Source organism: Aphanomyces invadans (assembly GCF_000520115.1).
Source record: "Aphanomyces invadans strain NJM9701 unplaced genomic scaffold supercont1.47, whole genome shotgun sequence".
NCBI lineage: Eukaryota > Oomycota > Saprolegniomycetes > Saprolegniales > Verrucalvaceae > Aphanomyces > Aphanomyces invadans.
This window is the reverse complement of record NW_008580192.1, coordinates 132,754-156,774: the sequence shown is the minus strand read 5'-3', so window position 1 is coordinate 156,774 and position 24,021 is coordinate 132,754. Positions and strand designations below refer to the sequence as shown.

The 24,021-nt window shown below is 58.1% G+C and overlaps 9 protein-coding genes across 17 annotated transcripts; 4 read left to right on the top strand and 5 right to left on the bottom strand.

The window, feature by feature from the left end:
- Positions 1 to 90: 90 nt before the first annotated feature.
- On the top strand, positions 91 to 985 carry H310_13085 (hypothetical protein; the record flags this gene model as incomplete). Its single annotated transcript, XM_008880453.1, has 3 exons — positions 91 to 391; positions 438 to 698; positions 753 to 985. 3 exons carry the CDS (start codon positions 91 to 93, stop codon positions 983 to 985), a joined length of 795 nt encoding a protein of 264 aa, XP_008878675.1.
- A 26-nt stretch (positions 986 to 1,011) lies between these two features.
- H310_13084 (hypothetical protein) lies at positions 1,012 to 5,358 on the bottom strand. Of its 4 annotated transcripts, XM_008880449.1 has the most exons (6): positions 3,756 to 5,358; positions 3,359 to 3,688; positions 2,937 to 3,308; positions 2,617 to 2,877; positions 2,336 to 2,565; positions 1,012 to 2,271 (listed from the first exon to the last, which is right to left on the bottom strand). In XM_008880449.1, the coding sequence occupies exons 1-6, from the start codon at positions 5,333 to 5,335 to the stop codon at positions 1,298 to 1,300; spliced, it is 3,747 nt and encodes a 1,248-aa protein (XP_008878671.1). In that variant the 5' UTR covers positions 5,336 to 5,358; the 3' UTR covers positions 1,012 to 1,297. The 4 variants fall into 4 exon arrangements, with proteins under 4 accessions (XP_008878671.1, XP_008878674.1, XP_008878673.1 ...); XM_008880452.1 differs by having other exon boundaries at positions 2,336 to 2,877; XM_008880451.1 differs by having other exon boundaries at positions 1,012 to 2,565.
- H310_13083 (hypothetical protein) lies at positions 5,327 to 6,557 on the bottom strand. The gene is made up of 2 exons (XM_008880448.1): positions 5,918 to 6,557; positions 5,327 to 5,855 (listed from the first exon to the last, which is right to left on the bottom strand). The coding sequence occupies exons 1-2, from the start codon at positions 6,542 to 6,544 to the stop codon at positions 5,445 to 5,447; spliced, it is 1,038 nt and encodes a 345-aa protein (XP_008878670.1). The 5' UTR covers positions 6,545 to 6,557; the 3' UTR covers positions 5,327 to 5,444.
- A 30-nt stretch (positions 6,558 to 6,587) lies between these two features.
- Positions 6,588 to 11,046, bottom strand: H310_13082 (hypothetical protein). 3 transcript variants are annotated; one of them, XM_008880445.1, is made up of 12 exons: positions 10,934 to 11,046; positions 10,463 to 10,881; positions 10,300 to 10,413; positions 9,783 to 10,252; positions 9,614 to 9,742; positions 9,299 to 9,565; positions 9,149 to 9,253; positions 7,920 to 9,085; positions 7,607 to 7,870; positions 7,228 to 7,564; positions 7,076 to 7,168; positions 6,588 to 7,022 (listed from the first exon to the last, which is right to left on the bottom strand). In XM_008880445.1, exons 1-12 carry the CDS (start codon positions 11,011 to 11,013, stop codon positions 6,867 to 6,869), a joined length of 3,600 nt encoding a protein of 1,199 aa, XP_008878667.1. In that variant the 5' UTR covers positions 11,014 to 11,046; the 3' UTR covers positions 6,588 to 6,866. The 3 variants fall into 3 exon arrangements, with proteins under 3 accessions (XP_008878667.1, XP_008878669.1, XP_008878668.1); XM_008880447.1 differs by having other exon boundaries at positions 7,228 to 7,870; XM_008880446.1 differs by having other exon boundaries at positions 7,076 to 7,870.
- A 227-nt stretch (positions 11,047 to 11,273) lies between these two features.
- Positions 11,274 to 13,562, bottom strand: H310_13081 (hypothetical protein). Its single transcript, XM_008880444.1, has one exon. The coding sequence runs from the start codon at positions 13,542 to 13,544 to the stop codon at positions 12,081 to 12,083; it is 1,464 nt and encodes a 487-aa protein (XP_008878666.1). The 5' UTR covers positions 13,545 to 13,562; the 3' UTR covers positions 11,274 to 12,080.
- A 2,735-nt stretch (positions 13,563 to 16,297) lies between these two features.
- H310_13080 (hypothetical protein) lies at positions 16,298 to 17,901 on the bottom strand. Its single transcript, XM_008880443.1, has 3 exons — positions 17,085 to 17,901; positions 16,582 to 17,032; positions 16,298 to 16,534 (listed from the first exon to the last, which is right to left on the bottom strand). The coding sequence occupies exons 1-3, from the start codon at positions 17,849 to 17,851 to the stop codon at positions 16,346 to 16,348; spliced, it is 1,407 nt and encodes a 468-aa protein (XP_008878665.1). The 5' UTR covers positions 17,852 to 17,901; the 3' UTR covers positions 16,298 to 16,345.
- A 71-nt stretch (positions 17,902 to 17,972) lies between these two features.
- Positions 17,973 to 19,070, top strand: H310_13079 (hypothetical protein). 4 transcript variants are annotated; one of them, XM_008880439.1, is made up of 6 exons: positions 17,973 to 18,235; positions 18,289 to 18,371; positions 18,423 to 18,495; positions 18,538 to 18,676; positions 18,725 to 18,824; positions 18,875 to 19,070. In XM_008880439.1, the coding sequence occupies exons 1-6, from the start codon at positions 18,007 to 18,009 to the stop codon at positions 18,932 to 18,934; spliced, it is 684 nt and encodes a 227-aa protein (XP_008878661.1). In that variant the 5' UTR covers positions 17,973 to 18,006; the 3' UTR covers positions 18,935 to 19,070. The 4 variants fall into 4 exon arrangements, with proteins under 4 accessions (XP_008878661.1, XP_008878664.1, XP_008878663.1 ...); XM_008880442.1 differs by having other exon boundaries at positions 18,725 to 19,070; XM_008880441.1 differs by having other exon boundaries at positions 18,538 to 18,824.
- Positions 19,071 to 19,414: 344 nt separating this feature from the next.
- On the top strand, positions 19,415 to 20,655 carry H310_13078 (hypothetical protein; the record flags this gene model as incomplete). The annotated part of the gene is made up of 3 exons (XM_008880438.1): positions 19,415 to 19,734; positions 19,789 to 20,441; positions 20,470 to 20,655. Exons 1-3 carry the CDS (start codon positions 19,470 to 19,472, stop codon positions 20,653 to 20,655), a joined length of 1,104 nt encoding a protein of 367 aa, XP_008878660.1. The 5' UTR covers positions 19,415 to 19,469.
- A 919-nt stretch (positions 20,656 to 21,574) lies between these two features.
- H310_13077 (hypothetical protein) lies at positions 21,575 to 23,975 on the top strand. The gene is made up of 6 exons (XM_008880437.1): positions 21,575 to 22,166; positions 22,240 to 22,416; positions 22,475 to 22,825; positions 22,886 to 23,176; positions 23,233 to 23,511; positions 23,578 to 23,975. Exons 1-6 carry the CDS (start codon positions 21,768 to 21,770, stop codon positions 23,914 to 23,916), a joined length of 1,836 nt encoding a protein of 611 aa, XP_008878659.1. The 5' UTR covers positions 21,575 to 21,767; the 3' UTR covers positions 23,917 to 23,975.
- Positions 23,976 to 24,021: the final 46 nt, after the last annotated feature.

The window sequence follows — 24,021 nt, the reverse complement described above, 5'->3', positions numbered from 1 at the left end:
TCATGGCTGTATATACGGATACGATATCCGGTCATCCATGGAACTTTGTCATCGTCACGGAGGCACACGCCGCTTCGCGTAGGCGGCGTGATGGAAGACCTGGAGGAAGAGCCCTCTCTTCACGCCAACGAGAATGGAATGATCAACCTGAGTCATGGCACATGGGCGCGGCTGGACGACGTGATCTGGTCTCAAGGAGATCGCCTCTTGCACCTGAACGTGGAGGCCAACCAGTTGGTGGAACTTCCGCCGGCAGTCGGCAACCTCGCGCTCCTGCGGATCCTGAATGTCGCGCACAACAAGATCAAGACGATCCCGGAGGAGATTGGGCAATGTGCGCAGCTCCTTGAGCTCAATGCGCAACACAACTTTATCAAAGCTGTGCCACGAGGTGATGATGACGTCCTAGTCGGTCCGTCCCATGCCGTCGTCCGTAGGCATCCAAGGCTGTGTCAGGATAGAAAAGCTCATTCTGAGCTACAACAACCTCAAGACTCTCCCAAAGGAAATGCACAAGCTGCAAGATATGCACACGATTGATGTCCGCTTCAATCAGCTCACCTCGCTTCCCCATACGCTCAGCGAATGCCCCATGCTCACCACGCTCGCGTGCGAAGGCAACTCCGAGTTGGCCCAAATCCCAGAATCCCTACGCGACAATTCACGGCTTGTGCTGTGGATCCTGCAGCGCCTTCGCGGTATGTTGTTTGACCGTCGACGTGCGCTCGTGTCATGCCGGCCGGTGCGCGTAGAGCATGCCGCCGAGATCAAATACATTACCGACATCAACAACAACTTGGAGGAAGCCGCACGGCTCGCAGACGAAGAGAAACTCAAGCTCAAGGACGAGATCCTCCGGCTAGAGCGCGACAAGCAGGTGCTGTGGGACGAGCGCCCCGTGCATTACTTGAAATTGAAGCGCCACATCAAGCATGCCGCGGCCACGACCATGAAAACCACGAGCGAAGTGTGTGCTGTCATGTAGCGCACGAGACCGCCGAGTTTGTTGCGTCGAGAAGCAAGCCGTGGGCCGGGCACAGCATCTCGTTGACTGGTTTTACACGCATCATCATCCACACTAGTCTACTTCTGTCGATGCCGCTCTCCCGTTTTCAACCACCGCCCACGACGCCGCAGAACCGACCGACAGCTCCGTGGGTGTTCGCACAGGTCGGTGCTAGGGCCCGCTGTCGCCATGCCGTCGCCATTCCTCCCGTGCTCGGCGACGCAGCGGCAGTCAACAATCGTCCCGTGGTGGCCGTGATGCCTGCAAATGCACGGTTCGCACACGGTAATCTTAACGCCCACTGCGGTAGCCACGGCCGCCAGCCCGGCCGCCTCGCGTCGCTGCCTGGGGCCCAACGCCAACGATCGACGTCTTCTTCATCTCGAGGAACGATTCCAGCGTCCCCCACGTCGCCCCGCGCCCTGTCGGGTTGGCCACAATGTACGAGCTCGTGTTGTTGGGTTCGCGGTGGCGCGTCGGTTTGATGTAATGCCGACTCGTGTGGTTGGACTGAAGCGATGCGCTTGTCGGTGGCGGCGACAGTGCGCCGTCTTCGTCTTCGTAGTTCATTTCATCGCGCTCGACGTTGAGGAGGACGAGGCGCTTGAGCTCCGACTGTTCCTTCTTGCCCGCGTCTTCCTGGCGCTGGCTGTGCTGCGCCAGCGACGTCGCTTGCGGCACGAGGATCTCCCGCGCCTCGAGCTTGCCCTTGTTCCCGCGCTTCAACACGCGAAACACCATCGACGCCGCCGTCGGTTCGTCCGCGACGTGGTGGGTTGTCTTGACGACTGTCGGGATCGCCATCTTGTCTGCATTCACGCGGGGAATGTGCTTGCGCGACTCGACGCTGCTTTGCATCATCGCCTTGAACGCCTTGTCGAACTCGTCGTCTTCTTCGATCTTGGCGTCGTGCTTGACGATAATATGTTCCTCCTCTTCAACATCGTCTTCGTCGTCTTCGTCGTCGTCCTCGTCTTCATCTTCGTCGTCTTCCTCGTCCTCATCTTCGCTAGACGTGGCGCCGCCGCCGGCGCGCTCATTGTCATCGCTGGACGAATTGTCATCGTCGTCGTTGTCGCCGGCATCGTCGTCGTCGTCGTATTCTTCCGGGATGGGGAGGACTGTTGTCGACGCGGCGCTGCTGCCAGGGATCGACGCCGCCTTGGCCTTGGCGACGCGCTTTTCGGCTTGCTGGAGCTCGACGGCCCAAATCGCATGCGCTGCCGCATCCACTTGTTCCCACGAGTCGTACCGCGCGACTTTGTCTGGGGGCACATCCACACCAAGTCAAGCGACGACCGTTCGTTGTTGCACAAACAGGACGAATACCTTTGGTCGAGAGCAAATCAAACGTGTCGAGCACGACAAACTCTGTTTCGAGCGGCACGTCTGCCTTGGCCAGCAAGTATCGCTGAAAAAACACGAGAAATCGATCGAGCTTGCGCTTGGTGATGCCCCGATCAAAGCTCGCCCCGCACGTCTCGAGCAGCGCACAGATCAGCCGCACTCGAAACACGTTGCGGTCGCTGTCGACATCGGACGGCACGCGCGGGTCAAACCTACGCCAGAACGTCATCGGGTGGTGGCGCATCATCATGCGACGATCGTACTTCATGTCGGGCACAAGCGCCATGCGTCGAACGAACTCGTCCGGGAGCGTCGCCGCCGCCATGTCGTGCGAGTGGTTTAGGAACCCGTACAAGATGTCAAACACAACGACCGACGTGACTAGCTGGTGGTTGTACAGCTCGCCCAGGAGCTTGACCAAGCCCAGGTTGCGCTGGTGGTACTTGTAATGGTTGAGCGTCAAGTGCAACTGAATCGCTTCGATCACAGTGTCGACAATGTACACACTCAGTTCCTCGTGATATCTACGACGACGCCCGCATGACGAGACTGCATCCTCCATGCGACTGCATCCTCCACGTACCGGGATAAGCCCGCCACAACGTCGCAGACGGCCGCCATGTGAAGGACTTGCGCCGTTGTGACTTTGAGCACCGCTTTGATGAACCATCGAGTTGTGTCGGCATGATCCCAGTCAAACTTGCGGCAGATGCGAACGACTTTGCCGACGCTCTCGGGCGTGAGCTCCGAGTAGAGCAAGTGGAGCATGAAGAGGTAGATCGGGTCGCGTGGGGCTTTGACGCGGGCGACGACTTCGGGGGGCTTGCACATGTAGAACGCGTTCTGGACGAGCGTGTCGGCGAGCGGGTCGAGGTGTTTGGCGGCCTTGAGGCGCATCATGATGTCGAGGCACTGCGCCGTGCGAACGTGGGTGTACTTGGAGCAGTAGAGAAACCTAGCATCGGTCATCGTCGTCGTCGTTTGTGTGTGCGATCGCGCACGTACCGGCCACACGTTTCGAGAAACGTGGTTGCAATCACAACGTTGTGGCCCTGAAAATCGCTAAAGCACCGGCGGAGGCATCGAAACCCGACCATCGGCGGCGCCACTTTGAACTTGGTCAGTTCCGCAAGAAAGCGAATGTTCTTGACCTTGGATTCGAGTCGATACTGGTTCTTTTTCTTTTGAAAGTAGTTGAATTCGTGGACGAGCAAATCGACGAGCGCGCCGCCAACGTCCTCTTTCAGGACCCTCGCCAGCGCCGCCAGGAGCCGACTGTAGTACGGAAGCAGCTCCAAATGTGTCCGAGGGACGCTATACAACGTGTTGACGAGCCTGCCACACACACACGATGCTTCAGTGCCCATGCCTGCTCATCTCGCTCCTGGTCACTACAACGTACCTCGTTCGCGCCGCCTTGGTGTTGCGGTAACAAAAGTCGACGGCTGCCTTGTCGCACCGATCGCGATTCACCATGTCTTCCAACGAAGCGAAGAACGCATCCATTTGGTGATGGTATGACGTGGTTTGGGCGGCGCTTGCAGTTGCTTTGTCGTCATCAGTGTCGAGAACGGTGTCGTTGGGCGCCGCTGGGGCCTCCGAATCGGCCGCCCCACTGTCGGCATCGTCTCCAACGAGTGGCGGCGCCAGGTCGTCGATTGCGCCGTCATCGTCGTGTGCTGCTGCTGCCGCCGCTTCGGCCTCGGCCTCGGCGGAACTCGCCTCTTTCTTCATCTTGAGCTCTGCCACTTCGGTCTCCGTTAAGCCGAGGACGACCGCCGGCACGAGCTCCAGCAGGTCGGGCAAGTCCTCATAGAACGAACGAGTGTCTTCGTCGTCGAACGGGCCATCCGCATGAAGTTCCGCGCGGCCTTCGCCGCCGTCCCACAAAAGGAGCTGCGCCAGTCGCGCGTCGTCCGAGTTGTCCACGGGCAGCGCCGGCATGGGCCGTTGCAGTGCCTCCGACAGCGTCGTGATGCTACCCGTGAGCTTTTCACAGAGAAGAGTCGCGGCCGCCAAGTCCGCAACATGCTCCTCGCTCAACTCGCCGCGGTTCACTTCCTCCTTCATGTTTCGCTTCTCGAGTTTGCGAACAGTCTGGTGCTGGTTCACGTACATCGTTGCAATCATGTCGAAGGCCTGGTCGAACAACGCGCGAAGCTGCGCCTGGATGACCGCGGGAACCGTGATGGACGCGCCGCAGAGGCCGCGGGACCCTCCATCCGCGGAGGTAGACTCGGTCGACACCGTGCCCAAGAAATCCGGACCAGCGTACTTGGCAAAACTCACAAGTAATGGGACATCGAGCGGCGGTTGCTTGCTACTTTGAGATGACGATTGCTTCTTGGAAGGCTTCGCATGGAGCTCTTCACGCGTGACGACGGTGTGAAGAATGTTATGGATGACCGATGCGTCCGTCAGCACGCCCACAAAGAACAGCTCGGTGAGGATGCGCAGAGTAACCAGACGGCGCTTCAGTTGACGTTGCTTGGCGGCAACATCCACGGGGGTGCCAGGTGGAGCGACAGCAGGTGGAGCGAACGCCGCAGCGCAGTACGACTGCACGAGCGGTTCCGTGATGTCTGTCACTCCGTATCGTTGGTGCAGCGCACTGATGAGATGGACATGAGATGACACTTCGCTTGGCTTTAACGCGCCTGCAGCCTCCACGAGAGATACCACACACTCGCTGAGGTACCGCGTCAAGTTGAGCTCGCTGACATCTTTCAAGCACGCTTGCAGATTCGAGTCACCAAGAACCTTGAGCTTCTTCACCAACGCGCTGGACTTCTTCAGGTCGCTCTTGAGCTTTACCTTCCCAGTCGAGATGGCTTTTTGCATCTCCGCGCACGCTTCGCGGCTATTTTGTTGCCGAAGAGTCTCGCGCAAGGAATCTTGCATGTTGCTTCGATGGCTGGTGTTTCGATTGCCGAAGGCGGTGAATTTTATTTCGTTTGGCAAAATTCCATACAAAACACGCATGAATGTACAATATTTTAAAAGCGACCAAACATCGGCCCTTTCAGCTGGAATTTGGTCGGCACGGAGGCGGGCGGCACGATTGCTCACGATACGTGGGGGTGAAGGCATCTCATAGGAGCTCGGCAACGAGAGTGCGCTCATTGATAGTGTTGGCATGCAGCCACCTGACGTCGTATGCGCCAAACGACCGACCGAGCTCCACTTGCACGTCGCAGACGGCTTGCTGCACAGCGGTCTCTGTCGGACGTCGTCCGAGTTTCAACGTGAGGATCACCTTAGCACGGGCCGTGAGGAAGGGCAAGACGGAGCGAATCAACTTGGCCATCGAGCGGGGACGGACGTTGATGTCACACACGCACAAGTCGAACAGCTCCATCTCGCTTAACTGAGGAAGCGCTGCTTCGACCAACATGTTGAGATGGATAATGGACACGCCGTCCACGGGAATGGTGAGCATGCCAGGATCCACGGCCACCACGCACGACGCACCATTTCGTGACAGGAACGATGTCCAGCCACCCTACGGTAGTCAGCACACACGATCAGCGAGCATCCCCATCACGGCGCCGCCGTCGTCGTTACCGGTGAGGCGCCGATGTCGATTGCACGAAAACCATCCTGAGGTGGAAGCAGCTGCATTGAGCCACCGCGGCAAGCTTCTTGGAGTTTGAAGTACGCTCGACAGGGGATTGCTTCGACAACCGTGGAGCCCGCTTCCGATGGCGTTGGTGGGGCTTTCGAGACCACTGCCAACACGCCAAAGTAGAAATATGGCGCCGCTCGTGGTGCGGCCACCACATGCAGTTCATGCGTGTGTTTCGTCGGGTGGGTGGCATACCCGTGTTCGTGCAGCAGGTCGACGAGTTTGGTTTGGAGGTGGTTTGGATAGGCCACGACGCGAAAGACACTAGTGCGTTGAAGAGGGAGAAGGTCATGGCTGTGAGGCATCCACGATGGATCGAGGCACACGCTTGTGATGATGTACAGGCGATGGGCGGCGATCCGACCGCCGCCGCACATGTGTTCGACACGTGCCTGGGACTGCAATCCGTCGCATTGGACAAAGAGCAGTGGATTGTCCACTAAGACGACGCGGGTGCCGCCGCCGCTGGCAACTCCATCCTTGTCCAATTTCGATCGGAAGCGCTCGACTTGCGTAGCTTCCACATGCACGACGACCAACGGCTTGTCCCGTTGGAATGCGTGCATGGGTTGATGAGGGCGAAGGAAATTTGGCAATTTTTTAAAACGTTTTCACCTATTTTTCAGATATATTTCACAGGAGGTTTGATCAAAAAAGTGAGCAAAGTCGATTTTCTTGCAACACTTTCTAACACGGCGGCATGGAGGAAGCATGGACCGCCTCTGGCGTGGGAATGCGGGCGGTGCGCCCGACCAGACTCGGCGCTGGACGTTGTCATTTGAATAAGAACGATTGCCGTGGTCATGCTGCGCCATAAGCGAGTGCGGCTGAGTGCGCGTGACAAACAACGAAGACTTCCGAGGTGCGGATAGTGCGGACGTGGCGATTCTACGTCTTACTTCGAATTGGCTTTCGAACCTCGTCGTGGACGGTCATGCGTCGCTGGAGCTCGTCGCTGCATGCTTTGGCGCGGCACTCGAGCAGCGCTTCCAGCACGGCGACCTTTGCCTTGCCGTCGCGCTCGACCCGTGACCGACATATCAACTACAGTGGGTGTGATTAGAACGGAATGTGTCCAACAAGCGATGGCATCGTACGTCGATTTCTTCATCACGCTCTCGTCGCATGGCTGTCATGTGCGCGGCTAGAGCTTTCTCCAACCCGGCACACTTCTCTTCGAGATGACCGACCTATACTCCCAGCCGTGAGCTCACCATACACATGCATCAGTCCACGGTGCATCCATGACCATCGCCGCGTGCTTGAGCTTTTCATCTGCCAAGTCGTGTTGCAGTCGGGCCGTGTGGTCGCAGCGCATATTCTGGACCCGCTTGAGCTCTGCGCTGAGTTCGTGGAGCCTGGCCTCGTACGTGTCCTTCATCGTTTTCATTTCTTTCGCCAACGCGGCGGCAAACGAATCGCTTTCGATGGCATTGTCTGGTTGATGGAGCTTCTCGGCCACCGCCACGGCCCGCTGGCCCGCCGCAATCGCGTCTGAAAAGGGCGATTGCTTTAGGTTCGCTGGTCGCTTCGATGTAGACGGCGGAAGCCGCGCCGTTGCTGGCGCGTCGGTCATCTCGTCCAGCCTAGCCTTCATGTGAAGGAGCTGCCAGTCAGCGTCGTCGCACTTCTCTTGGACACGTTGCCACTGGGTTTGTGCGTGCGCCCACCCTTCCCGAGGCATCGTCGCAGAGTCGTGGGGGGTTTTCGCCAGCAACTCGAGCTGCAACTTGAGCCGGTCGTTCAAGCATTGCACGACTTGTTGCAGCAACTGCTTTTCCTCCATCATGGTCTGCGTGGCCATGTCCAGGTCGAGCTGTTGCTTTTGGACCATTCGTCTTTCCATGCCGAGGCGCTCGTTCAGCCGGGTTTCGTGCTGGAGGCGGCTCTCGCTACACCGAAGTCAAGTGAGGCCGTGAGCCCCAAGACCAGCAAACGTACGTCGCAGCCATCTCCATGAGCTGGCACTCTTCCTTCGCCTTGTGGAGCTGCCGCTCCAAGTCGGCCAGCGCACCACGCGCTATGCTGAGTTGGTGGCCCAAATCCACGTTGCTCGCTTCGAGCACCCGCACGGCAAGCTCGAGCTGCGCCTTGTCCTGATCGTGGGCCGCCGACGTCCGGCGTTCCAACTCGATCTTTTCCTGCCGTAAGCGCTGGACTTGATCGCTCAACGCTTGTACCTTTGCGACCAGCTCGTCATTGTGTTGATGCAGCTGCCGGATTTCCGCGTCCCAGTCCCGTTTGGACAACGATGGCTTTGTTTGGAGCGCTTCCCGGAGCTCGTCTGTGAGCCGAGCGATTGCATCCGATGCCCTCTTTTCTCGAGCTTCGTACGCCTCCTGGTCGATCTCGCGCTGGCGCTTCCGTTCCGCCAGGCACAGATTTGCCGTCTCGAGCTCGTCCGACACTGACTTGGCTTGGTCCACGACATGCTTGACGCGATCGCGCTCGGTTTGAAGCTCGAGGTGGAATTGTTCCCGCTCAGCGTCCAGCTTGGCGCGTGCCTGGGCGAGGGCGTGCTCCAGAGCGGCAATCTGCTGCAGCCACGTCGTTTCCATGTCATGGCGCAGGGAAATTTTTGTTTCAGACACGGCCAGTTTGAGCTGAAGGTTGGCTGCGTCGAGGTCGTGCACGTGGCGTTGGGCATTTTCTAGCTCCTTGGAGCTGGCGTCGAGTCGGGCGGTCCACTCGTTGGTCATCGTGTGGCTGCGAGCCTTTTCTGCCTCGAGGGCGTCCTGGACCCGCTGGAGCTGATCGACCGTGACGGTGATTTGACGCTGCGCCGCAACCCGTTCGGTCTCCCATGCCTTCCTCTCGGCATCGAAAGCTTCGCTTTGCGTTGTCAACGCCCGCGCATGCAACGACTCGACGGTGTGCAGCTGCATCTGCTGCGATTGCTCGACCTCCGCCAGCCGCGTTTCCCACGCATGTTGAAGTTGACAAAGATTTTGCCGCGCCGCGTCGGCGGCCTGGTCCAGCTGCGTCTTTGCTGCCGCTTGGACCTCGTTGATCTTACTCTTGACGTCTTGGCGCGCCGTGCACAGCTGCGCTTGGGCGGCCGCCAAGTCGCTTTCCAACATCACAAGTCGCACGGACCCTTGCTCCAGCTACAACGCGCAGGCAACGACGACAGCCGTGAGTTAGCCGACGATGCGTGCGCTCTTGGTAACCTGCGCTCGAAGCGACTGCACAGTGGCGGCGAACGTTTGGAGCTGCACGTCGTTCTGCGCTATCGTGTGCCGCAACTCGGCACACGCGGCCTGCTCTCGTTCCAGCTGGTCGAGGTCGTGAGCCATCCATCTTGGACTGCGAACATGTACCTCGTTTGTGGTTTGGAGCTGCGCTTCTGCAGCCACGGCACGTTCGCGGGTGAGCGCTGCGTGTGCAGACTGGAGGTCTGCATATTGCGCTTCGATCAAGGCACATTGTTGTTCCAGCGCTGCCGCTCGCTCGGCCAGACCTTTGTTCTTCTCCATCACGGCGTCATGGTCGACCGGGGAAGTTGCATCATGCAGCGATCCTCGTCTTCGAAGCACCTCCGATCGCAAACGTGCCCACGTCTCGGACGATGTCGGCCGCCCTCGGATCTACATCAACGAACGGAAACGTCGACGAAGTTCTGGTTGTGTGAGTACCTTGTCCAGCTCGTCCTTGAACAGCACAATGTCGTCGTGTGCGTCGGCGAGTTGGCGGTGCACGTCGTCCAATTGGGCTTGGACGCATGCTTTCTCGGCCTTTTCCGCCACGCACTTGTGTTTGAGGCGCTGACTCAGCGTCAGCCATGTGATTCGACGCCGCACGCACCTCGGCTCGGCGCGACAGACACAGAAAGTTGGACAAGTAAACTGTGCCGGCGTCGTCGCCGCCAAAGGCTTCAACTGGACGACACTCGAGCACGCTGTCGTCCGGGAGCGTGTTGGCGATGAGCGTCATTAAGCTATCTGACAGCATTTGCTCGAGCATGCGTTTTGCGTGGTCAAGAGCCTGCCGGTCGCTTGTATTTAGATGATTGCATCGCGCGAACGTCGCCCTAACGTCGGGGGGCAGTGGCGCGGACTCGTGGCGGCGGGCGGCGACGCTCGGCGTGGAAGGCAGAGGTGCGTTGGAGGGGGCCGATGCAGTGGAAGAAGCCTCCGACTGAGCCAACAGGGTATGGATCGTCTTGATGTCGTCCTTCAGTCGGTCGATGTAGCGCAAGTCATCGGGTCGTCCGCTAGACAAGTCCATGTCGGAGGAACTGGTCTCCGGTCGCTCTGTCCGGAGGGTGGTGCATGCTACATATCGTGATAACTCTATGCCAGAGCTAGTCGAAGACGTTTACGTGATGCATGGGGTTGGTTGGCATCGTTGTTGTTGCAGGAGCTGTGCGCGGTCAGAGGGGGCGGCTTGGTTGGAGCTGCGGTGCGCGGGCGCAGTTTCACCGGAGGCACTGCTTCTACTGCGACGCACGTCAAGAGTGCCACCACCAGTGCAGTTGCAAGCACCTCGGTGAATCGACGTGTCGGGGTCTGCCAAGACGACCTCGTGGTCGTCCGTTCGGTGATGGGACTTGGATTTGGCCGCCACCATGTACGTCAAACGGGTTGATTTGACGGCGGAGGCGGTGCTAGGGCGCACTTTATGCACGACCGCCACCATATTGTTCGGAAGCGCGTCGCGAGAAGTGGCCATGTCACCTTGCGGGGAGGATGCCTTCGGTGGTGTGTCGGTGCTGCGGTCTCCATGTGAGGCAGGGCAGTCGCCGTTGCACGCTGGTAGGCCGTACTGTTTGGAATCCATGCCAGTGGCCGCGGTGGGGGTCGATGGCCGTCGAAGGAGGTCGTTCGAATCGTTCGGCTTTGTTGGATGGAACCCCACGTGACGGGAGGGCGCTGTGGAAGGTGCGTTGTGTTTCGACGGTTTGCTGGTGGACGAGGCATGAGTTCCGACAACGACGCCGTGCGAGCAGGTCGTACCATGATGCAGGGTACAGGAAAGCGACGTGCGGTGGCGGGACAGCTGATGGCTTCCGTGCCGGGCGCCCATACTGCTCCATTGCCGCTTTTGTTGGCCGATGCGGCAGTTTGCCAGCGTGGTGTAACCGTTCGGGTCGTAGCAGATGGGAGTTACACGAAACTCGGACGACAACACCGCGTGCTTTCTCGCCGCTTCCCACGTGCCCACCGTCCCGCTTCTTGCTCTTTCATGCCACGGCGATGTTTCGAACGGACGTAGGTCGGCATCCCAGTCGAGACGTCTACACGTCCTGCTGCCGTCGACTGTCCCGTATCATCCGATCCTGCACGCATGTATCGAGAGGGTTTCCGGCAGTGTCCGCTCACGTTGCCGCATGGCCGCCAAGAGGATGCGCGCGCGCAATTCCAATGCACATTTCAAATTCCCACCAAGCAAGCATGCCAACGAACGGCGCCGGCACTTGTCACACCAACATCGTGCCGTCCCCCTTGGCCGTGCGAGACGATCGACTTTGTCGTGGGGAGACTCCGTGTGCAGGTCATGCGGGACCGTCCTCTTGGAGGGAAAGTGGTTGTGGCGACCGACAGTTCTTGACAGAGACCGTCATGGCAACGCGGAAGCGCTCATGGGATGGACAGGCAGCGACGTAAATCTCGTCGAATACCGGCCAGGGAAAAGGAATGAAGCAAACCAACACTTGTTGCGGCGGCATCCGCCGACGACGCAGCTGCCCTCGTCACTAGAATCTGTACAAAGATGGGACGGTGGTGCAGACGTGGAAAACCAAGACCCGCTGTACGTCGAAGAACTCCCATGACGAGCGATCATTTCCTTGGACGAGCCCCACGACGCACTGCCGAAGTTGTGTGCCAGGAGTCGGCGGCAATGCTTGCACACCAGTGTTTGGATGTCCGTTCCTTCAATCCTGCGCCGCCACTCTTCCCTCTCGCATGGAGCTGACGACGAGGTCCGTTGGTAGATGGTGTAGTCTGCATGCGTGAGGGAGTGCGCGCGATTCGTCGTTGGCTCGCCCACTTGGCCATGACACTTCCCTGTCGAGACAAGATCGAGAATTCATCGCAGCCGGCTGTCGACGAGACCAAAGGAAAAAAGTTTTCATTCTACTCTTAGCTTCCAAGCCATCAACTAAACTGCGAGCGACACGAGCGCGGCGATCGTAAAGGCAAACGTCAGGTACAAAAAGATCGTCGCAAAAAGCACCGAGCTGACAACCGGCAGCCCGTACGGCGTCATGGCGGCCAGGTCCGACTGGAACGCGCGCTGGTTGTACTTGATGCTAATCACTTGGAACCAGCTTGGAATGATGAGACCGAGCGCAAACCCAAAAAACCCGGCAAACGTAAAGATCGCGTCCAGTTTCTTGAACAACGTGGCGAGGATGAGCGGCGGGATGGCGGCAATCAAGCGCGACAGGTTGCGCGCGCGCGTCGCACCCAACGGCGCCGTCCACGCCTTGGGCAGCGACGTCAAGAGGTTGCCGCCGACCGTGAGCCCGACCATGGGATACGTGGACGTGACGTTTACGACAGGAAACATGAGGACCACGATGTGCACGATGGACCCGATCCAGGACGGCGACCCCGACGGACACTGCGACCACCCGTTGCCGCACCCAGTGAAATCGCTCCACATCAGACTGGCGAGGGGGTTGACTTGGTCGAACGCGATGGCACCAAGGATGCCCAAGAGCAGATAAAAGACCCCCGAAATCGTCATCGCGCCAAACGTGATCATGCGGGCTTTCGACTTGACCGACGTGTGCAGCGGCTGCATCGCGTCGGGCATGTTGTACTGGCAGTTGAGCGCGAGCAACGTCGGCCCAAATCCGACACTAAAGTTGCGCCAGTTAAATGCCCATGCGTCGCGAGCGGCGAGGCGGGCGGAAATCACGTCGATGCCTTCGTGCGACAGCTTGATGAGCAGCGTGACGAGCATCAAGAACAGCGCGACGATGCGGTAGACGGACAAGAACTTTTGGATCGTGGCTTGGTCCCCGAGATCCATCAGGACCATTGTAATCGCAATCACGGAAAAGACAAGCATGCTGATGTAGTACATGTTGACGCAACTTGCAGTCGCATCGACAGCATACGCATCGCATGAGTCGTTCCAGACGTACGTGAACACCATGGACGCAATCGAGGATGCAAAGATCGACGCGTAGGACCAGAGCGATCCAAGGCAGTACAGCACGAGCACCGACTGCACAACGCTGTAGCCCATGCTGCCGGCGAAAATGTCCCCAATCACGCTGAAATCGATCTTGCGGTACGTGAGGCGGTTGTCCGGCAACGTACCCTTTGTGTTGGACACGACGCCCTCGGCGCGCGCCATCGTTTCCAGAGTATAATTCATCGTGATGAGAGCTCCCACAAAGCCCAGAACCAAAAAGAACGACGTGAGACCCAAGCCGGCCGAAGCAAACGCGTACGGGAGGCCAAAGCATCCCGTGCCAATCATGTAGTTCAACGTCATGGCCAGTGCGACCATGGTGCCGTACGGACGAACGCTCATGGCGGCGGCGTCGAGAGGGTCCAGGGGCGGGTGGTCCGCCGATCGGCTGCGCTGCTTCACCAGAGGCGCTTCCATCGGGTGCGCGTCTGCCAGCTTGAACAAAAATGACCGATCGACACGATCGCGTGAATGTACCTCGTAAGTGCGGAATGGCGTCGCATAAACGAGGCCACATACACTTGTTTCTAGTATACGTGCCCTCGAATGATAGCACGCGTACTTAATGCAGTTCCCGTTGAAGCCCGGACTTAGAGGGAAGTTTCCACGGGGTTTCCTTGAACCGGGGAAGACGGGCACGAAGTGGTGGGCGAGTGCCGAAGATGCTCCTGCGGGGAATAACGCTGGCCTTGCGCGACGAAGGCCGGCGTGGCTCAGCTGCACGATACTGTGCGTGGTGAGGGAGGCGGCCCCATCCAGACCTTTCTATGTACCCGAGGCGTAGATGGATGGTGGCGCTCGACGCACTACACCCTTCCTACACTGTACACACATCAGATCACCGCGGTCTCTCGCGTGGATGGGAAGAGAAGCGTCAGCACAAAGCGCTGTGGGTAATGCTTCTAGCCACGACAGTCGATGGCACTTTCCACGAGCTGCGCCACTGGATGCTGCATCGCGTTGGGGCAATGCAGGCGTCGGTGCTCGTGTAGCGGCGGCGGCGGGCAGGGACATGCGCAACGTGGAACCAGCGCAGAGCAAACATTGCTGGGATGGACGATGGGGTGTCGGCGCTTTTGATTCTTTTGGGGGGTGGCAGCGATGTGCGAGCAGTGGTGGCCCCAGTCGCTGAAGAGTGCATTCGATTGCCTTTACCAACCGCTCCATTCTAGATGCCTTGTTCCAGAGCCAAACGAGGCCGTCGGTCGAGTTTTTTGTGTACGTGGGACGTTGGTCCATTACGGTCAATGGGCATGCTGATCGCGCTGTGTCTCGGCAGCGTGCAACGCGCAGCCGCCACAGAGTGGCGTTCTGGGCTGACCAAGTTGCATAGTTTGACTGCTTCAGAGACAAGTGGATGAGCGCTTCGTCACAGCGTCAGAAACCAAAGGTGGAAATAACGAGTTCGAACGCCTCGGCGACGAGGAGGACGGTGGTGGGGACCTGGCGCAGCCCTGCCGAAGTCACGGACGACGCGCCAGTAGGCTGATTTTCCAACTGAACCAACCACCGTACAAGGAGGTCCTGTGCCATGATGCAACGATAATGTCGGGAGCAATCGTGCCCAGTCGCGGCGGCAGGCTCGAAATTGACCCGCATGTCCACGAGCACTTCATCGTTGATTCAGTACATGCAGCTGCGTCGATATCACACGATAGCGCGATCATGACGAGCTTCCGGACGTCGAATGGGGCCTTGCCGCCGAATGCACAACAAGACAAACGAAGCGGCATGGTCTGGCCTCGCAAACGCACGGTGTAGGCTGCAGGACGGTCGCCCGATCGCATGGACGACGATCCATGCGCGAGTATCTCCAAGCAGAGATGTGATTTTGCAACGACGCTTTGCTTCGATTGTCTGGGGATGGAGGAGTCGTCTCGACAACACCAACACTGGATGCATGACGACCAAAAGCCAACGTTGCCGCCCACATGGACGTCTGCGCCGCACGAAGCCGACACACATGCGCTCGACGAATCATCTGTGGCAATGCAGTTGGGTCATGCGGCCAAGGTCGTCCGCTCTTGCGTTGGGGTCGCCAGCAATCAAATGAATCCGACGCGACAAGCAAAGGGGAGAGCAACCAAACGTATTCGATCTCCTCCGTGTGACGAAGATCCTTGTTACATGGAATGAGGCCGAACGAAACGACAAGAGCCTGCCCAAGGAGTTTCTCTTCAACTGAATCAAACCAACTAGCGGGCGAACGCGCCGTCGAGTTCCTACAAGTGTGGTATGTGGTCGTTGGCCATGCGTTCCGTCTCGGGGCGTCATACGCACAGCATCGACAAAGTCATGGTCTAGCCCATGAGAGAGGACTGACTTGCATGGATGGAATGCGCTGTCCCAGACGAGGACGTCCACATTGTGTCGCCAGGCATGTCTTGGCCTGCGCTGCTAGTTCACTGGTCGCGGTTCCGTCGTGATGTGTGTGGAGCAGTCTACTGCAGAGTAGCATAACGACGTTGAAGATGGTTGTGCTGGAGCAGGTCAGTAGTCGAAGGAAGTGCGTTGAAAAGCAAGTTGTCCAAGCGATGGAGCCTGCGCCTCGACAATTGCGTCGCATCCCATGGACCTTCACGGTCCACACACACGCCGATGCCATACTTGGCGCATTCATCGGCAACACGAAATGCCCTCAAGGCCCTCGGCAATCGACGATGACATGGGCATGGGTTGCTCGACGACGATGCGGTCTCGGTGATCTAGTCGAATGCAGGGAGTGCCAGTGCGTTGGTGGTTGTCCGAGAGACAGCTCCCCATGGCTTCAGCCGCGTTGCATTTGCATTGTGGTTCATGCCCACATCGTTGAGGTTGCCAACTCCATCGTCGATGGAGGGATCGACATGGGCACATTTTTAGCATTTTTCACTTGAATTCATAAAGGAGATGAAAACAAACACGACATTCTGATTGGATGATGGTTGGTAGAATTCGTTTTGATTGGTCAAAATATGATTCCACGAAAAAACACCGCACGTGAGTGTTCCACAAAGTCGGGCCGCGATCGACCGCGGCGGCTCGGCATGCTTGCGTCCACGTCGGCTAGCTGGTGCTGAGTGTGTGGCCGATAACATGAGCTGTTGCCAGGTCCTAGCTGCATTCCTGTCACTCTTGTCACGATCTCAAATTCGAACCACCAAGCACGGCAAGTGCTGATCACGCGGCCCTTGCAATCATAGTGCGGACGTTGTTATCGATACGAACGTTTACGTGTTTTACATGGCGGATTGCTTGAATTGCTGTAGCATTTGGCGCTTGCACCGCCATGTCTCGGCCTTTGTTTTGGCGAGCTCGTCGTGCAGCATCGTGACCTCTTGGCGGAGTTGCGCTGCCTCGCGGCTACCATCGCCCACAACGTGGTTCCCTCCCCTCCACCTTGCAAACGCTCGCATGACTTTGGTTCGCTACAGCACAATTCTTGAGATGGTGCCGTTTCATGAGCGTGACTTACCGCTCGCAAGTGCATGACATGGCGAAGCCGCTCGACGGCGACGATGCGGCTTAGCACCGAACTGTGAATCGACTGCCAGTGATGCAACTTCGTGTAGAGGTACCATCCTTGAAATCGTCGTCGAGCCGCTTGATGGCGCCGCTGCGCGAGCAGGGTGGCGATGCTGTGGCAACTGATCCGTTTTCGGGCATGGACGACGCCCCCGTGAACACTCCACCGCATCCAAGCCACGTGAAGCCGCGTTCGGGTCATGGAAATGCGAATGAGTCCCATCTTCTTGAGTGCATCCATGCGCCTAGTTCGAAGTGCATCTAGCTTCAATCGCACGATTGTGTCCGCATCCACCACATCCTCCCTTGGCGTTGACGGAGCAGTTGCGGCAGGCACGACCACCCTCTGGTGGATGCGCGTCGACTCGATGCTGTGCTTCATCTCGAGTCGGACGCTCGACCTGCTCGTGAGTGAGAACAACGCTTGCTTCGGACTGTATCAGGTGGACTTACTTGTCGGCTTCCATAGCTGCCTCGACCTCCTTCATACGACGGCTTTCCTCGTGACGCCATTCCGTCAGCTGAATCTCGTGATTCAGTCGAAGTTTGTCGATGGCGGCGGCGTGCTCGAGCGCGAGTCGCCGCATCGCGACGTCTAATGCTGCTGCGTGGCGCTCTTCCTGCTGCGCGAGGAGTAGGCGCGTTCTTTGATTGAGCAGCTCAAAGTCATGCTTTGCCTTCTGGATCCACTCCACCTCGACGTGGTCCTCGCCATTGGCGGCAACTTTCGTCGCCAACTCGCTGATTTTGAATACGGCTTGCTGCCGGCCGCGCTCGACTTCGTCTACCATGTCTTGGAGTCGACGGACGTGTTGGCGCAGTAGATTTACTTCCTTGGACTCGACCGATTCAGGATGAACTTGCACGGACGACGCCTCGTGCAGGCGCTCGGTTAATGCTGTCGCGTGCGCGCGTAACCGTGCCTCCCTTGCATAAGATTGAGTGAGCTCAGCAGCCAGCGCTTTATTCTCAAGCTCGAGAGCGTGCGCACGTGCATCGTTGGAGCCTTCGACCCCAGGGAGGTCAACTTGGACCGTCGAAGGAGCGTCGGGTGCAACCTTGACGACAGTCGACGACAAACCTTGACTGTTTGCAATGCCTCGTTTGACGCACAGCACGGATAGGTTCTCCGATGCCGTTGAATCAACCTCCAACTCGGCCAGGTCTTTTGGCGGCATCGCGACGTCGCTCGAGTCGTCTACGCGGCTGGCCATGGTCATTCACGGGTGAAGCGTCGCCAAGATATTGCAACGTTCTGCTCTTAACTTAATGCACTCTGAATATTATGAATGAATATAATTTCAGTTTCGTTAGAAGGTGTAGGTGATTGCTTTTTGTTAGCGTCCATCGGGCTTCTAGGTAACTGAACGGCAGGATGGAGGTGACGATGGCGATGTTCATGTCGCCGGTGGGGCAAGCTCTCGCGTTCGCATCCGTCGCGGGGTATCTCACGTATCATTACGTGGGTGATGTCGCCAACTGGACCGGTCAAGACGTACTCTTCGTGGTTGCTGTAGCCGCCGTCGTCCTCATGCATCGATATCGTGTCAAAGCCTATATTGAGCACGACCCGAAGCAGCGCATCTTGGACGACGTGGTGCCAGGTACGATGCGCGAGTCGCTGCGGCGGCAATATGTCATGTGTGTCCTTGTGTAGCGTATTCGCTGGAGGACGTCGAGTACGTCCAGGGTTCCCCCGTACACTTGGGCGAATCCCGCGTTGTTGCCGTTCTCTTCTTTGTCAGCGCATCTGGTCTCGACAGGTTCGCCTCATCTTGCAACGTCTTGTAGGCTACGTGGTGCAAGGGGTCCCGCGCTGCCTTGAACGAGTTTGAAAAGGTGTGCAGCACATACGGCCGTGACGGTGGGGTCGTCGTTGTTTCTGATGGATCTCACGGTGCTGCAGTCGCCTTCGTTGCCGTGACGCAAGAGTCCAAGGAAGAGTTGGCGGCGTACGAAGTCCACGGCCGACGTGCAACCAACTTCAAACCCTTGAGCGACTTTAGCTTTGCCATTGGGACGGAAAACGGCACGCTGACCAAGGAGTACGCTGACGTGACGTTGAATCCGTCGTGACGCTTGGTGGTTCGTAGGTACCAACTCAAGCACAAGATCAACACACTGCCCCATGTGTACTTGATCGGTCGCGATGACTCGATCTTTTGGCACGGCCATCCCGTCGGCCACTTCGACGTACGTATGTTGGTGATCTGTTCATCGTCGCATGACGCGACGGCTCGTAGGACGCCACGCGGCGCACCCTGGCGTACGATTTCTCCGCCGCATCAAATAAGATAGAATGAAATCGTTTCGCAGAGAAGCGAGACATGGCGGGAAGCGCCACGTGCTTGAAACGGACGGCGGCGCGCATGGGTAGCCACGAGCCAAATTTTCGACCGTGTGTGCACATCGACACCATCGAATGCAGGAGCATCACTCGGTGGCATGTTTTTGGGCAAGCGTAGGGTGAATCGTAGTAGGTTATGGCGCTGCTCCACGCTGCCGTCGAGTGGTGTTGGCGCGGCGGTGGACACGGGGGCGCCGCCACGTCAATTCACGGGACCGTGAGATTGGGGACGCGTTGCAGCCGCCGTCATGTTTGGTGGAACCAGAACGAGTTTTTGGTGGGCACGAGGTGGTGTGGCGAAGCAGAGGCCGTTTCGACGACAGAATCGTGGCACAAAGATTTTGGAACGAGACGATCTGTGTGGAATCGATCGAATCCATTAACTGTTACATGAGACTGAGTCGGTCGCAAGCCGTTTCCAAAGCAATCTGGCGCAGCACCTTTGGCACAAACACCAACGGGGGACAGCGCATGGCACTGTTGAATTTGCGATGGCACGCCCCGCACCCTCTGGACGCACGCTTGCCGCGCATGCCCCGGCAGCGTACGGCAGCGAGAACGAGGCATGCACCGTCATGTTTGCCAAGCCAATGCAGCCCCCCGTGCGTCATCGCCCGGGCTCCCCTTGGAAGCGTGGAGTCGCCTTGTTGTGTGGCATGGCGTTGGCCGGTGCTGCCATTGCCGGAACGTCAGGCACGACCAAGATGACGCCTGCGCTTGCGCGAGCTCAAATGTTCACCCACAACGCGTTGTTTGGTACGTTTTGAACACCGCCCCATGCGAAATGAACTCGGCCCTTGTGTCGTGTAGGCAGTGACGCGATGAATGCAACGTCGGTGGTCGCGCCGCCAGAATCGACCGCTGAGGTTGACACCCCCGAGCCAACGACGGCGGTCATCGCGGCAAGCACCCCCGTCCTTTCGACTGAAATGGCCAAGATTCCGCCCCCTTTGTTGACCCCAGCGGATGGTCATGATGGCGGCGCCGCGGCGGAATCCACAACGACAACGACACTGCCCCCAACTGGCACGCCACCCCCTCTCCAAGACTCGACTGTCGAGGCTACGACCATTATTCAAACGGACCCATCTACAGAGACGCCTGCTACAATTGCCGCTGTAGTGACTGCACCAAACGCGGAAGAAGGTCAAACAACGCAAAGGCCGATGCCGGACACCCCTGCAACGACCACTCGTCTAACCACGACCGTCGTCGAACCGAATCTGAACTCGCCATTCCCAGCAACCGAGATCCCCATGACCGCACCAGCGACGCCCATGACAACTGCGCCGACGCAAGTGTCGACGGAGCCATCGACAAACGCGCCAACTTGGACGGCGACAAGCGATATACCTGCACCCCCCACGGAAGGCGCCTCCGCTACGCCTTCACCTGCGATCACTGTGGCCGAACCTGCGCTTGAACCAACAACGGAGGCCCCCGTGCTCACTCAAACCACCGCCGTACTAACACGTGAACCGCTGTCACCAGCAATCGCTGGCCCGTCTGCGCCGACCGCTGGAGATGGAACGACCTCTTCTCCACCTCCCTCAGAGCCGACGGACGAGTCGACAACCCAGCCAGTCGTTGAAACGACAGCTCGTCCCACCACGACCATACCGACCGCCCCCGAGCCAACACCTTCACCAACTGAACCAACCACAAGTAGCCCTGTGACACGCTCGGAAAGTCCGTCGACCAAGCCATCGCAGATCGAGGCGGCACCTACATCCACCTCCGAACCCCCTGCATCCACCCCAGAGCAAACGGCTGAAGAACCAGAGGCGGCTCCAGCGTCAACCGTCGCAACTTCCCAGCCTTTGATTGAAACAACAATTGCACCCTTCCCAGTTCCGACGATCTCTCTACCGACGACTGGTCTTACACCAGAGCCAACGACGACAAGTCGTTCGTCGACGCAAGTTGCACCCCACTTTACAAATGCACCGACGGCGGAATCCGTGGCTCCAACAAGATCCGCTACATCCGAGGTAGCGAGTGCGACGACATCGGTAGCTCCACCTGCACCCACGGCCGACCCTATAACTGAGAGTCCTGCTCCAATCTCAGTGCCAACCCCACCAGAACAACCCACAACGACTACACCTCAACCAACTCCATCCATAGCCACTCCTGAACCCACAACAGAAGTCCCAACACCAATTGGGGCTACACTTGACCCCACGACTACAAGGAGAACGCCAACCTCAACACTTGAGCCAGCCACGGAGACTACTGCACCTGCCTCCGAACCAACAGCAGAGCCTGTTATCCCTGCAACTATCTCAACTCTTGCTACACCTCGTCCGACGGCGGAAATACCTGAGCCAACACCAGCGCCAATAGTAACTACATTTGAGCCAACGGCAGAAGCACAAATGCCAACTACAACGCCAGCCGCAACTACAACGGAGCCAACCGCAACTCCTGCTCAACTCCCAACCTCAGCTACACCCGAACCAACCACGGAAACCCCAGTCTCAACCGCACCGCTTGCTCAACTCCCAGCCTCAGCTACACCCGAACCAACCACGGAAACTCCATTCTCAACCACATCGCTTGCTCAACTCCCAGCCTCAGCTACACCCGAACCAACCACGGAAACTCCAGTCTCAACCGCGGCTGTTGATCACCTCCCAGCCTTAGCTACACACGCACCAACGATAGAAGTACCGGCTCCAATTGCAGCCCCTACGGTGACGGTTAACCTCATCACGGAAACACCAGTGGCAACTCCAGCGCCCACCGTAGCAACACCCGAACCAACTGTCACAACACCCAAGCCAACGATGCACGTTCGAGAACTTACTCCATCCCCAACGATGACTTCGTCTGGGGCAACAATGGCGACCACTGAAAGACCAACTACATCTGCCATACCACCCGAACCGGCGACGTCCTCTACTGTGCCAACGGTTTTGCCACCTTCTCCACCGACCGCCGCGCCCACAACAACACTAAGCCTGGTACCGCCGACGATTTCATCTGCCGCTGATTTTGTTGCCTTGATGGAGTCGATGGACACGGACGAGAACGGCTATGTCGACTTGGGAGAGGTCGTGGAGTACTACCGAGTGGAGAAAGAGACCAAGATTGCCCAAATCCGGCAGGCAGCGGACGAAGCCGTTGCCGCCGTCGACACGACATATGCTCGCGTCTTCGAGTGCGTCACACAAGGCTATAATGCGGTGCGTGGAATTCGCAAGATGCACATCCTCTGCGCCGCCACCGGCACTCACGTTGTTTCGTTTGGTTGTGCAGGTGGTCAAGTCGTCCCAAATCACGTCGGCAGCCGAGCTCGAGCGCGTCCTGCAGTGGGCGAACGCAGAGTGCACGATTGACACCGACGTTTACACACGCCAAGACGTTGTGCAAATCGTCTTTAACATCACGCGGTCCCAGCAGTACCTCTCGTGCACCGAAGCCATGCTGGACAAGGTAGGCCAGCGTTGACATTGAGATTCGTCACATGCCCATCACGTCCGTCGACTTGTAGTTCCCTGCTGGCTACAAGTTTTCGAAGAAAGACGTGGACAGCATTGCGGCGGCCGTCCAAGCGACGTGCTTTGCCACGACGACCGAGCCGACCCCGGCTCCAACGCGACCATCTCCGACAACGACGGAGATCCTGACGTATGCCAAGGCGGTGCTGGAGGTGCTCCAGAACGAAACAGAGCCCGTATCGCCTGGCCAGCTGCACGCTTTCGTGAAGGCGCACGCTGGCGTGATGCAGATGAAGATTACCAAAGTCTGGTACAACTCGGATCGCGACCGGCAGCTCGCGTTGGAGTTTGTCACGAAATTTTACACCCGCGTCGAGAAATGCCTGGACGCCGCCGTGGTTGTGGTACGAAGCCGATTGTCGCCAGCCCTTCCATCGAATGTCATTCGCTGTCGTCATTCGTAGTTTGGCGAGAATGGAACGATTCCCGTCGCGACGCTGCCGTCGGTGTACGTGTGGGCGAACGGAATATGCGTCAGCGATTCGAGTCAGGACTTTATTGCGGCCGATCTCAACAAGAACAACGTTGTGGACGAGTTCGAGATCGACCAAGTGGTTGCCACGGCTCGCAACCACCAGCTCGGTCAGCTCCAGAACAAGTCGTACGCCACGTCGAGAGCGTTCCTGCAAGCGTTCTTTTCCATCCGAGAAACGTACGACCGGACGTTGGAGTGCGCGCACGATGGCGTTACGCAGGTAGATCTCACGTGAAAGGAATCGAGTGGCATATCATGGCTGGTCGGGATCGCTAGATTGGGAATGCGGTCGACCGCACGCTGACCCGGGAAGAATTTTACGGCTACGAAGCGTGGATGGCCCGGCATTGCTCGAACGTCGCCCCAGACATCTCGTTGCATGGAGTTCCGAACGACGTCCCGATGAACTTGACCGAAGCGCATGTTGCCATGGGCCAACTCCAGGCCAAAGACCTCGAGGTCGCGCTTCAGGCCGGCACTGGTGCACTCCACACGCAGTACATTCAAGACCACTACGGGCTCCTTCGGACGTGTTTTGACGCATCCTTTGATCCGGTATACCCATGGGATCCTCAAACGAAATGCCGTGCACATCGTTCACTGACGTGGTGGCAATTTTAGACGGGGCGCACGCCTTACAGCACGATCTTGAATCGCACGCGGCTCTGCCTCGAAAACGCCGTGCCGTCCACGATGCCGATTCAAGTGATCTTGTCGCGAGCGGACTTTCACGCGTTGCTGGAGAAGCTGTTTGAGCCAGAGCTTACTCAACTCGACATCGAAATTGCAAAACAAGAGGCTATCGTGGAGACCCTTCGCGCCAAGAAAGCTGCTCTCGAGGCCTGCATCCGTCGAGCGGTTGATGTCGTTGCGACTGCGTCGCCTGCGCTCCGACATGCAGATCTAGAAAAGGCCGAAAGCTACACCAACGAATGCGTCACCGCGACTCCGCCGCAGTAGGCATCGTCGCCACACTCGTGTTTCGTAGTTGTTTGTGATGGACTATGCATTGTACGTTTTCTTGATGAGCCGTGTTTGGACCATGGTAGTCCAGCCCTTTCCTTT

Excerpts from the sequence above, each read along its gene's own strand:
- H310_13082 (XM_008880447.1), bottom strand. The coding sequence starts at position 11,013 with ATGGAGCAGTATGGGCGCCCGGCACGGAAGCCATCAGCTGTCCCGCCA. Across the intron at positions 10,882-10,933 it reads TTCCTGTACCCTGCATCATG|CAAACCGTCGAAACACAACG; the intron begins GTACGACCTGCT and ends CTCGTCCACCAG. Across the intron at positions 7,871-7,919 it reads CTCATGGAGATGGCTGCGAC|CGAGAGCCGCCTCCAGCACG; the intron begins GTACGTTTGCTG and ends ACTTCGGTGTAG.
- H310_13079 (XM_008880442.1), top strand. The coding sequence starts at position 18,007 with ATGGAGGTGACGATGGCGATGTTCATGTCGCCGGTGGGGCAAGCTCTC. Across the intron at positions 18,236-18,288 it reads CTTGGACGACGTGGTGCCAG|CGTATTCGCTGGAGGACGTC; the intron begins GTACGATGCGCG and ends GTCCTTGTGTAG. Across the intron at positions 18,372-18,422 it reads TTGTTGCCGTTCTCTTCTTT|GCTACGTGGTGCAAGGGGTC; the intron begins GTCAGCGCATCT and ends AACGTCTTGTAG.
- H310_13081 (XM_008880444.1), bottom strand. The coding sequence starts at position 13,544 with ATGGAAGCGCCTCTGGTGAAGCAGCGCAGCCGATCGGCGGACCACCCG.
- H310_13080 (XM_008880443.1), bottom strand. The coding sequence starts at position 17,851 with ATGACCATGGCCAGCCGCGTAGACGACTCGAGCGACGTCGCGATGCCG. Across the intron at positions 17,033-17,084 it reads GCAGCTATGGAAGCCGACAA|GTCGAGCGTCCGACTCGAGA; the intron begins GTAAGTCCACCT and ends ACTCACGAGCAG. Across the intron at positions 16,535-16,581 it reads ATGTCATGCACTTGCGAGCG|CGAACCAAAGTCATGCGAGC; the intron begins GTAAGTCACGCT and ends ATTGTGCTGTAG.
- H310_13077 (XM_008880437.1), top strand. The coding sequence starts at position 21,768 with ATGCACGTTCGAGAACTTACTCCATCCCCAACGATGACTTCGTCTGGG. Across the intron at positions 22,417-22,474 it reads CCGAAGCCATGCTGGACAAG|TTCCCTGCTGGCTACAAGTT; the intron begins GTAGGCCAGCGT and ends GTCGACTTGTAG. Across the intron at positions 22,826-22,885 it reads TGGACGCCGCCGTGGTTGTG|TTTGGCGAGAATGGAACGAT; the intron begins GTACGAAGCCGA and ends CGTCATTCGTAG.
- H310_13083 (XM_008880448.1), bottom strand. The coding sequence starts at position 6,544 with ATGCACGCATTCCAACGGGACAAGCCGTTGGTCGTCGTGCATGTGGAA. Across the intron at positions 5,856-5,917 it reads TCGACATCGGCGCCTCACCG|GGTGGCTGGACATCGTTCCT; the intron begins GTAACGACGACG and ends TGACTACCGTAG.
- H310_13084 (XM_008880452.1), bottom strand. The coding sequence starts at position 5,335 with ATGCGTGTTTTGTATGGAATTTTGCCAAACGAAATAAAATTCACCGCC. Across the intron at positions 3,309-3,358 it reads TTTCTCGAAACGTGTGGCCG|GTTTCTCTACTGCTCCAAGT; the intron begins GTACGTGCGCGA and ends GACCGATGCTAG. Across the intron at positions 2,878-2,936 it reads GTTGTGGCGGGCTTATCCCG|ATATCACGAGGAACTGAGTG; the intron begins GTACGTGGAGGA and ends GCGTCGTCGTAG.